The 13922-nt window shown below is 41.3% G+C and overlaps 1 protein-coding gene across 2 annotated transcripts; it reads right to left on the bottom strand.

Moving 5' to 3' along the window:
* Positions 1-120: 120 nt before the first annotated feature.
* Positions 121-13794, bottom strand: itgb3bp (integrin subunit beta 3 binding protein). Of its 2 annotated transcripts, none has more exons than XM_029633249.2 (9): positions 13688-13794; positions 13443-13479; positions 13162-13252; positions 12574-12643; positions 10204-10282; positions 9886-9973; positions 8627-8683; positions 1761-1819; positions 121-1563 (listed from the first exon to the last, which is right to left on the bottom strand). In XM_029633249.2, the coding sequence occupies exons 1-8, from the start codon at positions 13690-13692 to the stop codon at positions 1764-1766; spliced, it is 483 nt and encodes a 160-aa protein (XP_029489109.1). In that variant the 5' UTR covers positions 13693-13794; the 3' UTR covers positions 121-1563; positions 1761-1763. The 2 variants fall into 2 exon arrangements, with proteins under 2 accessions (XP_029489109.1, XP_029489110.1); XM_029633250.2 differs by having other exon boundaries at positions 13162-13249; positions 13688-13793.
* Positions 13795-13922: the final 128 nt, after the last annotated feature.

Below are 13922 nucleotides of genomic sequence, written 5' to 3'. Positions count from 1 at the left end.
CTCGATCTGTCAAAAGCAGTTTCAATAAAATCCTCAGTGTCCATCTTCTCCAAGCTAGCGCAATCACTGGTTGTAACAGTGTTGCGGTATGTTGTAGCCAGACAATAATGAGCCAAACCATGTCTTCCAACCATTTAATTTAGCTGAAAAATTCATTACAACACCTAGACAATTTTATTTTACCAGGTAAGTTGACTCAACACATTCTCATGTACAGCAACAACCTGGGGAATAGTTACAGGGGAGAGGAAGGGGGATTAATGAGCCAATTGGAAAACAAGGAGTCCACAAAGGGCTATGCATTTCAACACAAAAAAGCAGTGGCAGGTCAGACAGGCCCTCAAACAAGGATGATGGAAGATGACATATCTGAACATAATGTCATAAAGCTGAAATACCACAGGAAAAAAAAAAAACAGTACAAGCAATCTTTCCCCTCTCTGCCTGTGAGTTAATGACAGCCATTAAAAAAATCCATTACTACTATAAATGTTATCGGGTCACTGAGGGCCGCTGTATATATCTGCAGCCGCTGGCCCTGCATCCTATAATATGAAGGGTGGGACAACCAGGGGCCTGTGACTTTAAAATGACTACTGTGGATCGACTGGGAGGAAGGTAGTCTAGACAGATGGGTTGCTTGCAGCAATGTAGCGATGCTCCAGTTTTAACACGTTTGTGTCAGTTGGGACAGGGAGGACGAGTCACAGGTAACGTCATTGCCGCATCCGCTTCATGCACCACAGTCAAATGAAGAGTGGAGCGCTGGGGGGGTGAGACCCAGGGAGAGTGGGACCCTCTAGGAGGAAAGGGTTAGTGGGGTAGAGGTCTAAGGTGATGGGGGTTGAAGTAGCGGGAGAGGTGGCGGGTGTAAGACCGCCAAGGGTCCCCTCTTACCTCCAGAGGGCCCGTATGAAAACATTAGTTTTGTTTATGGATGTGCTCGCTTTGTCCTTCACACGGCCTCCAAGGCTGATAGAGTGAGAGTTACATGATCCACTTTGGGCAGAAATAGGAAGTGTCTGTGCACACCAGCTGTTGCTTAGGTCTCTCAGGCTGTAAGAGGCCCTCTGCCTTCCCTGGCACAGCCAAAGAGAGAGAAAGAAAGAGCCAAAGAATGAAGTGTGTGTGTGTGTGCACTAGCCTCTCAGAGCCTATATTCCAGTTTCCTTCACCTTTCAAGGTAGCTGGAGGACATGGTGGGGGTGGATTTCAAATAGCATCAGGTCTAATGGGACGAGGGCGTTCGCTCACTGAAAGAACATTTTCTCAGCACTGTATAGCGGCAGTTATTGTAGAGTCAACATTTGTCAGCGGTGAGGGTTTGGCGTAAACCTGTCTGATGTCTAAGGCGTTTCACTTTGACACATTCCCCCCAATGACTGACAGGCAGCCTCCGAGACATCCCTCTGCCTCACAAATGACAGCTTAGATTCTATATTCATCACCCAGCCGTCTCCGAAGAGGAAACATGTACACCACCGCGTGAGAGAAGGCAGAGCTGCTATTCCATTTGCCGTCGGTCTGTTGAGAGTTGAGTTGAGGGGCTCCCTAAGCAGAAACCTACAAGGGGGACGTCAGAGGGGAAACCATGAGTGCAATATCACCAGACTCAATAGGAAGACATACTGACTCATGTAGCTCTACTAGAAGGAAACAAACAGGTAACGTGTGATGACAATTGAACATTGTGTTACAGTATAATGGATCTTTAAACCTGATTCATAAAGACAAAGCTATAGGCTCCATCTGAGTTGTACCTTTTATAAGGCCATTATGGATTTCAGGAAATCAGAGGAGCTGCCAGTCTGGACAACGCCTGTAGAGAAAATGAATCATTCAGAGAATACAGTACTAACTTCTCTCAGAGCACTGCCATTCACAAACAGATTAATCTGTAGGCTTAAGTGGTTTGATTTACAAGTGAAATACAGATGTTACTAAATACTTGCCTAATTGATTAAAAGTTAACAATATTACCAGAGGCGGAATTTTTGTAAATCATTTTTCATTGGGAGGACAAAATCCAAAACGACTGAAATCATATCTGAAGGAATGCGTAGTCTGAGGCTGCAGCAGTGCAGCCCGGCTTCAGTTGTCACCACAATAGTCTGTAATATAATTTATATCACTGCTCTTTAATTACAGCTGTGTGTTTAATCAAAAAGCATAAAACTCCTCCCAAGCAGGTGCCATGTGTCTGATGAGAGGATTGATGTGTTAGATCGTGGTGAGGCCTGGGCCTTAGCCCTGGGAAACCACCCCAGCGCTTTGATTACATTTAAGAAATCCTGTCTTTAATACACCCCATTACTGCTGTGCTGACATACAAATCTTCCCCAACATGGACCCAGCTATGGCCTGATCAATTTTTATACTGCTGAGCAGTCCCCTTTCTCCCCATTTTTTCCCACCTCAAAATTCACATTATATAGGATTTTCTTATGGAAAAATGGCAATAAAAATCTGTTACTGCCCAGAAGATGTGCGCGTGTCAGTGGGTTGCCCATGACTAAATGCGTCTGAGAAAATAAAATGTAATTCTGTAGTAAGCAGATCTGTTTACATGTTATTTATTTTTATGCTTCTATGAAAATATATTGTGAAGTGCAACATTGATTTAGATCATAACAAATGTCTCTGTACAGGTCGGAGGGAGAATTTACGAATCCTTTGCACAACTCCTTTAATTGAATTTTCCAAATCTCTCACCACACACAAATAATCAATACCTTCTGCTGAGGGAAACTTGCCTCAGAATTATTATGGCCTTCGCTTTACAGTTCTGTAGTCATCAGCACATACAGGCAGGAGTCCTCCCTACTGGGGTATTTGTAATGCCTGGACAACCCTGTGGATTTATGTCTGCCTGAACCCTGATTGCTCACAAAAAGTGACTTCTCCAGAATGCTTACCGAAACTTTTGCTAAACTTAAATAATGGCCGTAAGCGCTGCGCAACACCTCAGCAGGCACGTTGAAGAAAGAAGAGAAAGGGAGCGGGTTCAGAGGTTATAACGTCAAAGTTCAAATATTGTCATTTGGCCTGGCGCTGTACTGAGCTACGCTGTTTGAGGCGTTGCTTGGCCCCTGAGACAGCATCAGTCTCAAAGCCCAGATCTAAGAGCTGGTGTCCTCAACACGGAGCAGATAACAATGAGGTGAGTTTAGTCACATGCACAGGGTCGCAGATGTAAATGTAGGGTACAGTGAAATTCTTAAGCTCCGAGCAGTGCAGGTCAAAAAGAAGTGAATGAAACAAGAATACAGAATACAAATACAGCACCAGTCAAAAGTTTAGAAACCTACTCATTCAAGGGTTTTTATTTTTTACATTGTAGAAAAATAGTGAAGACAAACTATGAAATAACACATATGGAATCATGTAGTAACCAAAAAAACAAATCAAAATACATTTTATATTCTTCAAAGTAGCTACCCTTTGCACACTCTTGGCATTCTCTCAACCAGCTTCACGAGGTAGTCACCTGGAATGCATTTCAATTAACACATGCGCCTTGTTAAAAGTTAATTTGTGGCATTTCTTTCCTCAATGCGTTTGAGCCAATCAGTTGTGTTGTGACGAGGTAGGGGTGGTATACAGAAGATAGCCCTATTTGGTAAATGACCAAGTCCAAATTATGGCAAGAACAGCTAAAATAAGCAAAGAGAAACGACAGTCCATCATTACTTTAAGACATGAACATTTCAATAACTTTTTGCAGCCGCAAAAACCATCAAGAGCTTTGATGAAACTTGCTCTCATGAGGACAGCCACAGGAAAGGAAGACCCAGAGTTACCTTTGTTGCAGGAGGACACGTTCTTTCGAGATACCAGCCTCAGAAATTGCAGCCCAAATAAATGCAAGTAACAGACAACTTCAACTGTTCAGAGGAGACTGCGTGAATCAGGCCTTCATGGTTGAATTGCTGCAAAGAAACCACTACTAAAGGACCCCAATAATAAGAAGAGACTTGCTTGGGACAAGAAACACGAACAATGGACATTAGACCGGTGAAAATCTGTCCTTTGGTCTGATGAATCCAAATTTGAGATTTTTGGTTCCAACCACTGTCTTTGTAATATACAGAGTAGAACAGATGATCTCAGCATGTGTGGTTCCCACCATGAAGGATGGTGCTTTGCTGGTGACACTGTTGGTGAGTTCTTTAGAATTCAAGGCACACTTAACCAGCATGGCTACCGCAGCATTGTGCAGCGATATGCCATTCCATCTGGTTTGCGCTTAGTGGGACTATCATTTGTTTTTCAACAGGACAATGACCCAACACACCTCCAGGCGGTATAAAGGCTAGTTGACCAAGAAAGAGAGTGATGGAGTGCTGCATCAGATGACCTGGCCTCCACAAATCACCCGACCCCAACCCAGTTGAGATGGATTGGGAGGAATTGGACCGCAGAGTGAAGGAAAAGCAGCCAACAAGTGCTCAGCATATGTGGGAACTCCTTCAAGACTGTTGGAAAAGCATTTCAGGTGAAGCTGGTTGAGAGAATGCCAAGAATGTGCAAAGCTGTTACTAAGGCGGCTATTTGAAGAAAGTCAAATATATATATATTTTTTTTTATTGATTTGTTTAACACTTTTTACTACAGGATTCCATATGTGTTATTTCATAGTTTTGATGTCTTCACTATTATTCAAGAATGTAGAAAATAACACTGGGAGAGCCCTCGGGGATAGGCAGAATTTCTTTAGCCTCCTGAGGTTGAAGAGTCGCTGTTCCTTCTTCACCATGGTGTCCATGTGGTTTGCCCATTTCAGCTCTTCGAAGATGTGTACACGGAGGAACTTTATGTTTTTGACCGTCTCCGCGGCGGCCCGTTGATGAGGATTGGGTCGTGGCCAGCCTGGTTCCTCCTGAAGTCCTCAATCAGCTCCTTTGTTTTGCTGATGTTGAGGTTGTTTATCTGGTACCGCGCCGTCATAGTGCCTACCTCCTCTCTGTAGGTCGTCTCGTCGTTGTTGGTAATCAGGCCTACTACGGTCATGTCGTCAGCGAACTTGATAATGGAGTTGGAACTGTGTGAGGCCAGGGAGTACAGAAGGGGCATTAGGACGCATCCTTGTGGGGCCCCCCGTGTTGAGTCATGCTCTAGTCACAAAGCAGAGGACGCCTAGGGCTTTCCCTTTTACCAGGCGCTCTCTGGAACACTGGAGTGTCGACACTGAAAACAGGAAGCTTAGCTCACAACTCAGCAGGCGTTTTCTACTTTTCCAGCCACAGAATATGACCCTTAGTTCTGTGAATTAGTTAACAGAGTGTCTTTGAACTGCATTGTTTTGACCCAAATTGAGCATTTTCCCCCTTAACTACAACTGTGTGTTTGTTTTACGGCAGCCTATCAGCTTTCCCTGGAGAGTGCAGGCAGAATAATCCAATCACCAAATCGGATTTGTATGACATTGCATTCATTGTGGACTAACTGACTACACAAAAAGCTGACAGTTAATTAGAAGAGAGAACTTATCAAATCTATAAATCAATCATTCTGGTGACCTCCTCGGGAAGGCCTGATATTAGGTCAGATTTACATTCTCATCTACTACCGTCGTAAAAGACTATATTTTACCCATCACCCCGTGAAACACATACCCAAACTTATACTAGCCGCGAGGATGCAGGCTTACATAAACAATCGGTCACGGCAGTTACCATATTCGACAGGACTGTTACACTTTAGATCAATTATAAAGCAATTGAGTGCACTCTTAAATCTAGCCTAAGGGTCAGAACTGAAGTCAGAACTGCTAAATAAATAAAACGAACTATAAATGTAATGCAGGTTGAGAAGAACGCAGTCACCCTGACAAAGCAGTTACACTTTTCAGAGCATCTTACACCTTTCCATACATGAATGCAGGGCCTGAATGCCATAGCCAGCGAGTCTAAAACGTTTTACACTGGGAAGCAGAGCCATGCCTCCATGACACGATCACCATCATTGGTCTGGATTTCACGCTCCCTTCACAGCACAGATATGGGCCAGCGCTCCGCTCGCTTTGTCCACGGTCTTGAATAAAAAGCTTGTTTACTTTAAAAATGTGTCTCAAAGCAACAGAGGAGCTATTATCTTCCCCTAGCGATCTAGTTTGACGATGCGAACTTAGTTGTTGTAAGGGGTTTATACACAACCGATAAATTTCATGCTCCACCATGTGATAGAAAATGTGACGTTCCTCTGGTGTGGGGCCACAAGGCAACACATATGTTACGCTTCTTCACTGTAACTAATTAAAACAATTTTCGACGCCCTTATCAGAAAACAAGCCCGACTTCCCTGACAATCCCCCTATTCATTTCCCACAAATCACCATTATGTGATTGGATCACAAGTATAGCTTTGCTGGAGGCATAATGTGTGCCTGAAATAATCAAATTAATTCTCTGCCTGGGAAATTGTGTTTGTGTTGGGAAAACAAAATGTTGTTTTTCTCCAAAGATTATAGTTTTTCTATTGGAAAATGGAGACAGACAAACACATTGAATGAATAGTGGATAAATGGTGATAAATAGGCCCAGTAGTAGATCAGATCAAAGCCTAGTAGCCCCAAGCCTGTCCATGTGACTGCATTCAAACCCATCACACCCATGTCAACCAGCTCATATAAACAAAACATGTTGTTTTCTTACTATCCCTTCATTTAAAAAAAGGGTAAATCTGCGACTGCTACATCCATATACCCATTGATTGAATATAACTTATGAATGCCCCGTGAGCTTAGTTCATATCCCATCAGAACTCAAAATACAAGCTTGTTTTACTCCATCGTTTGTAAACAAAACATGCCCAAAAACATGGGTAATACTATCATTTTGATTTCATGGATGGTCAGTCCTTGCATTAATTGCTCTGTAAATTTCAGTGGTTACATTTCTCTAGCCCCATCCCTCAGCTATTTACCAAAACACTGGCTGGGTGATTGCTTTGTAGTTGTTTGAACTGTAGATATTCCCTTTTAAGGAATACTAGCGAAAAGTCACCATCATAATAACGTATGATAATCTAATTACAACCCAATTCAATGCAGGAAATATCTCATCTGAATGTATGGACAAGAAAACACAACTATTAGTTTTATGGTGTTATAGGATTGGTCAAAAGGAGAGGAGCCCACGCACTGATACGCTTTTCATTTTAGATGCTGCTAATGTTTTGGCCCTATTGACCTTCCTCAGAGCACATGATCTCATCATAAAAAAAGTTATTTAAAAGCTAAACTCAGCATAAAAAGAAACATCCTTTTCAGGACCCTGTCTTTCAAAGATAACTTGTAAAAATCCAAATAACTTCACAGATATTAATTGTAAAGGGTTTAAACACAGGTTCCCATGCTTGCTCAATGAACCATAAACAATTGATGAACATGCACCTGTGGAACGGTCGTTAAGACACTAACAGCTTACAGACGGTAGGCAATTAAGGTCACAGTTATGAAAAGTTAGGACACTAGAGAGGCCTTTCTACGGAGACTGAAAAACACCAAAAGAAAGATACCCAGGGTCACTGCTCATCTGTGTGAACGTGCCTTAGGCATGCTGCAAGGAGGCATGAGGACTGCAGATGTGGCCAGGGCAATAAATTGCAATGTCCGTACTGTGAGACACCTAAGACAGCGCTACAGGGAGACAGGACGATCAGCTGTCCGTCCTCGCAGCGGCAGACCACATGTAACACCTGCACAGGATCAGTACATCACACCTGCGGGACAGGGACAGGTACAGGATGGCAACAACAACTGCCTGAGTTACACCAGGAACGCACAATCCCTCCATCAGTGCTCAGATTGTCTGCAATAGGCTGAGAGAGGCTGGACTGAGGGCTTGTAGGCCTGTTGTAAGGCAGGTCCTCACCAGACATCACCGGCACAAACATCGCCTATGGACACAAACCCACTGTTTGTTGTCATTGCAGGCAATCTCAACGCTGTGCGTAACAGGGAAGACATCCTCCTCCCTCATGTGGTAGCCTTCCTGCAGGCTCATACTGAAATGACTCTCCAGCATGACAAAGCCACCAGCCATACTGCTCGTTCTGTGCATGATTTCCTGCAAGACAGGAATGTCAGCATTCTGCCACGGCCATCGAAGAGCCCAGATCTCAATCCCATTGAGCACGTCTGGGACCAGTTGGATTGGAGGGCTAGGGCCATTCCCCCCAGAAATGTCCGGGACCTTGCAGGTGCCTTGGTGGAAGAGTGGGGTAACATCTCACAGCAAGAACTGGCAAATCTGGTGCAGTCCATGAGGAGGAGATGCACTACAGAACTTAATGCAGCTGGTGGCCACACTAGATACCGACTGTTACTTTTCATTTTGATCCCCTCTTTGTTCAGGGACACATGATTTAATTTCTGTTAGTCACCTGTCTGTGGAACTTGTTCAGTTTATTTCTCACTTGTTGAATCTTATTGTTCATACAAATATTTACACACGTTAAGTTTGCTGATAATAAACACAGTTGACAGTGAGGACGTTACTTTTTCTTCTGAGTTTACAAGTGCCTACCACACTTAGTAAATAATCTTGAGATATGATTGTGTCAATAAAGTATTGTTTATCCTAAACACTTAAAAATGTTATTACATAATTAGAGCAGCACGTACCTTGCAAATGGCTCTGGCCAGCACCATTCACGCGGAGGCTGGACTCTGCTTTGGATGCTGAAAATATGTTCCAAATATCATAACATTTTTGGACAACAAGCACACCGACAAATAGAAAGTAACAAACAAAATATCTGACAACCATTTATTTGCTCTAAGTAACCCCTGGCCCCAACTAACTATTCATTAGTAACTAACTAAATCTAGTTTACAAAGAATAGAATTTTCAGTGTATTTTCAGTGTATTACTTAACTTAGTTCCACTATAGCAGGGGTTGGCAACAGGTGGCCAGCAGGCCAAAACCGGCCTGCGAGTGATTTTTGTTTGGTCCCCCCAAAAGTTTTAGTAAAAATAATAATAAATTGGTAGAGATTTCAAAAATGTTTTTTATTTTTTAAAAAGACCGTAAAATCACCAGCTCAAATGGGTTTAATTTAGTAAATCTGGGTGGGCATTGGCCCAACAAACTTGGGAGCTAGGCACACCCACTGGGGAGCAAAGCGCAGATAATCAGAATTTGTTTTTCCCCACAAAAGAGCTTTATTACAGACATAAATACCCCCCAGTTTCATCAGCTGTTCGGGTGGCTGGTCTCAGACGATCCCACAGGGAAGAAGCCGAATGTAGCGGTTCTGGGTGGGCATGGTCACACATGGTCTGCATTTGTGAGGCCAGTTGGACGTACTGATAAATTCTCTAAAACAACGTTGGAAGCGGCTTATGGTAGAGAAATTAACATTACATTCTGTGGAAACGGCTCTGGTATGCCAATTGCGGTTTTGTCACAACACAATGGCTTCCTCAAAACTTGACACAACTGTGGCATTGTGTTGTGACAAAACTGCACATTTTAGAGTTGCCTTTTATTGTCCCCAGCACAAGGTGGACCTGTGTAATGATGATGCTGTTTAATCAGCTTCTTGATATGCCACACCTGTCAGGTGGATGGATTATCTTGGCAAAGGATAAATGCTCACTAACAAGGATGTAAACAAATTTGTGCACAATTTGAGAAAAATTAGCGCATTTGGAACATTTCTGGGATCTTTTATTTCAGCTCATGAAACCAACACTTTACACATTGCGTTTATATTTTTGTACAGTATAATTATGTTCCGGCCCCCTGACCATCTGCTTCGACAAAAATCGGCTTGCTGCTTAATCTAATTGCCTACACCTGCACAATAGCTTATTGAATGGCCCTTGCCATCATACCATATACTGTATGGTTATACTAAGTGGTTAAAACCCCACTGACCAAGTTCTCTGTGCCTCCTCAGTTCAGTCTTCAGGTCAGCAGAGCCTCTAGAAAAGAAACTCTTCAGCTCACTGCTGCCCTCTGCAGCCTGATGCCAAAAACAATACATCACTTTTCTCAGATTGATATTTAAAGGGTGAGCAGCTCCTTAACATCAAATATAAACTGTCCCTACAGTGCATGCAATGACCTGAGAATGCCAGAGCAAAAATCAAGGTTAAGGCTATCATATACTGTAACTCAAACTGGAGCTATGATGGAAGCACTAAATGTATTTTTTCATCGATAGGGAAATTTGACAAAACATTTTTTACTCACCACTATTTTCTTCAGCTCTTGCCTTGCCTTGATAAATGATCCAACTGATGCTTCCAGTTTAGAGCTGATGGCATGTAGTCTGGTCCAAATGAATTAAAATGTTCAAATGAAGTGTTAAATACATTCAAATCATAGGTTAGAGATATAGGATTATACTACTGCTATAGTTAAAACTCTCATAATATCCCATAATGACAGCACATCTAGTCTATCAAATACGCCATGACCATACTTGAATGGTAACATTTAAATAGATCCCTCTAAAATGACTGCACTATAAAATTCAAAACTAATGCTTGTCTTGATGGATAGAACAGACTCAGAATGGGTATGCTTTGGGGAAGGAAATTGCCCTAGTCTTAAAGTACTCTTATCCAACTATTTTTAGTGCTATGTAAATCACTGATAATTCGGCCAATGATGAATCCACTTTGTTGCATGTCTCCTGTCATTAAATTATGATTTGTCATAATGACCATCAGCCAAGTGTGGCAATTGAAATATATCCCCCCTCTTAATAAAAAGGAGACATCTTCAACAAACAGGACGTTATTATATACTGAACAAAAATATAAAACGCAACATGTAAAGTTTTGGAACCATGTTTCAGGAGCTGAAATAAAAGATCCCAGAAATTCTCCACACTAAAAAAATATATAAATGCTCCTCTCTTACGCGACAGCATGTTCCAGTTCCCGAAATGTGTCACGCTGCATGAGACAAACGGTGGTCACACCAGATACGGACTGGTTTTCTGATCCACGTCCCTCCCTTTAACTTCTTGGTGACAGGTGGGCAGTATTGAGTCGCTTGGATGAATAAGGTGCCCAGAGTAAACTGCCTGATACTCTGTCCCAGATGCTCATAGATGCATATTATTAGTATCCTTGGATAGAAAACACTCTGAAGTTTTTAAAACTGTTTGAATGATATCTGTGAGTATAAAAGATATCATATTGCAGGCAAAAAACTCATATTGCAGGCAAAAACCTGAGAAAAATCCAACCAGGGAGTGGGAAATTTGAGGCTTGTAGTTTTTTAACTCAGTCCCTATTGTAGATACAGTGGGATATTGGTTATTGGTTATGTTGATTCTACTGTGAAGTGGGACCGAATGAGAGGAATGAGTCGGGTGTCTGGCAGATTGCCACAGGCTCTGAGGCGCTTTTCTACAGACATAGGAATTCTTCGGTTGGAACATTATTGAACATTTATGATAAAAACATCCTAAAGATTGAATCTATACTTAATTTGACAAGTTTCTTCAGGCTGTAACGGAGCATTTTGAACTTTTCATCCGACGTTCGGCTGGACCTGAACGCGCTTTTGGATTTATTTACCCAACGCCGTAACAAAAGAAGGTATTTGGACATAAATGGACATTATCAAACATTTATTGTGGAACTGCGATTCCTGGGAGTGCATTCTGATGAAGATCAAAGGTAAGTGAATATTTATAATGCTATTTCTGACTAACGTCGACCACCCAATATGGCGGATATCTTTTTTACTGCTTTGTTGTCTGAACACTAGACTCAGATTATTGCATGGTTTGCTTTTTTTTATATAAAAAAAAAAATCTGACACAGCGGTTGCATTAAGGAGAAGTATATCTCTAATTCCACGTATAACCGTTGTATTTTCCATCAACATTTATAATGGAGTATTTCTGTAAATAGATGTGGCTCTCTGCACAATCACCGCATGTTTTAAAACTACTGAACGTAAAGCGCCAATGTAAAATGAGATTTAAAAAAATATAAATATGCACTTTATCGAACAAAACATACATGTATTGTGTAACATGAAGTCCTATGAGTGTCATGTGATGAAGATCATCAAAGGTTAGTGATTCATTTTACCTCTATTTGTGCTTTTTGTGACTCTTCTCTTTGGCTGGAAAAATGGCTGTTTTTCTTTGAGTTGGTGGTGACCTAACATAATCGTTTGTGGTGCTTTCGCTGTGAAGCATTTTTTACAAAAAATTTAATCAGACACTGTGGCTGGATTAATGAGAATCTTATCTTTAAAATGGTGTAAAAATACTTGTATGCTTGAGGAATTTTAATTATGAGATTTTTGTTGTTTTGAATTTGGCGCCCTGCACTTTCACTGGCTGTTGCCGAGGTGGGACACTACCGTCCCACATATCCCAGAGAGGTTAAAAGGCATCTGTGACCAACAGATGAAGCCATAGATTATGGCCTAATGATTGTATTTCAATTGACTGATTTCCTTATGAACTGTAACTCAGTAAAATCTTTGAAATTGTTGCATGTTGCGTTTATATTTTTGTTCAGTGTATATATAGCTAGCTTAGCAGTATTGCTGTTATGTACATGGAGACATCGTGATATTTACAGTACTCACATTTCTACTTCCGTCTGTGGCACCTGTGGTTTATGGGAATTAGCAGTTTTCCCACTGGCTTTGGCTTTACCTGTTGAAGTACAAAATGTCGCAACGGAAATGGCAAAAATATGCAAATTCAAGAACATTTTATATAGATGTTGAACAAGCTATACATTTAAATACTGTCAATTATTACCATTTATAAACTAGGTGAATCGAGCCCAGAATGCTGATTGGCTGACAGCTGTGGTATATCAGACAGTATACCACAGGTATGACAACATTTATTTTTACTGCTCCAATTATGTTGGTAACCAGTTTATTATAGCAGTAAGTGCCCTCATTGCATCATGCCTAAGAACAGCCCTTAGCCATGGTATATTGGCCATATACCACCCCCAGTGCCTTATTGCTCCTGCATACTACCTCTTTTGTTACTCTTTTATTGTTGGTATTGCACAATGTACTGCATTGTTGAGGGAGCTAACAAGCATTTCACTGCACCTTTTATACTGGCTGTAAACTGTGTATGTGACAAATATTTTTTGTTTTGTTTGTTGATTTTCTGAGGTCATTTCTTTGTCATGATGTGGAACCTTACTGTACCAGCTTGGGGAGCTGCACTTGGACTCATCTGGTAGGTACCAGTCAATGGGGAGTAGTTCCTGATTGGTGCAGGTCTCTTGGCTGGTGTCTGCTTTGTGCACAGACATACAAATAATACATTTACCCATTACATTTTCTCCTGGTTATGCTTATTAGCACTAACGTTATGATGCAGAACAGAACTCACACACCCAAAAATTGCCAGTTCAATTCAGCTAGTTACAGTAAGTTAGGCTCAAATTCCCTTATGACAATCACTGATGTATTCTACATTAACTCACGTTGTCATTGTCCTCCATTCGGAGTGTTCTTTTGACTCTGTGAAAGACAGTGAAGATAATTTAGAAATTATCCCCCAGACTGGCTTGTTTAGCCAACGTTAGCTACTGTAGCGAGCTCGCTAGTTTATCGAGAACAACTACTTCCAAATCAAACTTTAATTTGCACAGTTATTACATTGTATGATTAATACTGTTGATAAATGTGTAGTTATCTAACACAAATGAATAGATAGTAAGATACTTACGGCATTTTGTTGTTGATAGTTGACAAACAACTTCTGAGAGGCCCAGTCCAATGGTAACAAATTTGGCGCGTACAGCGTTTGCAAGAGAATTTGAGTCCTCCGGAAACATGAGCAACACGAAATTCTTATCTGCCTGTCATAATTACATCTCTTATCTTTAATATCAAAGTATTCGCATATAGTATTGATTAAAAAAATATATGTATCATTAAATACACCTATTTTTAAATATATG

The sequence above is a fragment of the Oncorhynchus nerka genome, linkage group LG24 (genome assembly GCF_034236695.1).
Source record: "Oncorhynchus nerka isolate Pitt River linkage group LG24, Oner_Uvic_2.0, whole genome shotgun sequence".
In the NCBI taxonomy this organism is placed as follows: domain Eukaryota; kingdom Metazoa; phylum Chordata; class Actinopteri; order Salmoniformes; family Salmonidae; genus Oncorhynchus; species Oncorhynchus nerka.
The sequence above is the reverse complement of the archived record's forward strand: the minus strand, read 5'-3'. Positions and strand labels throughout refer to the sequence as shown.

Coding starts and splice junctions, on each gene's coding strand:
- itgb3bp (XM_029633249.2), bottom strand. Junction 13,253..13,442: donor GAATGGAGGACAATGACAAC/GTGAGTTAATGT, acceptor CTGTGCACAAAG/CAGACACCAGCCAAGAGACC. Junction 10,283..12,573: donor CCACAGACGGAAGTAGAAAT/GTGAGTACTGTA, acceptor CATTTGGACCAG/ACTACATGCCATCAGCTCTA.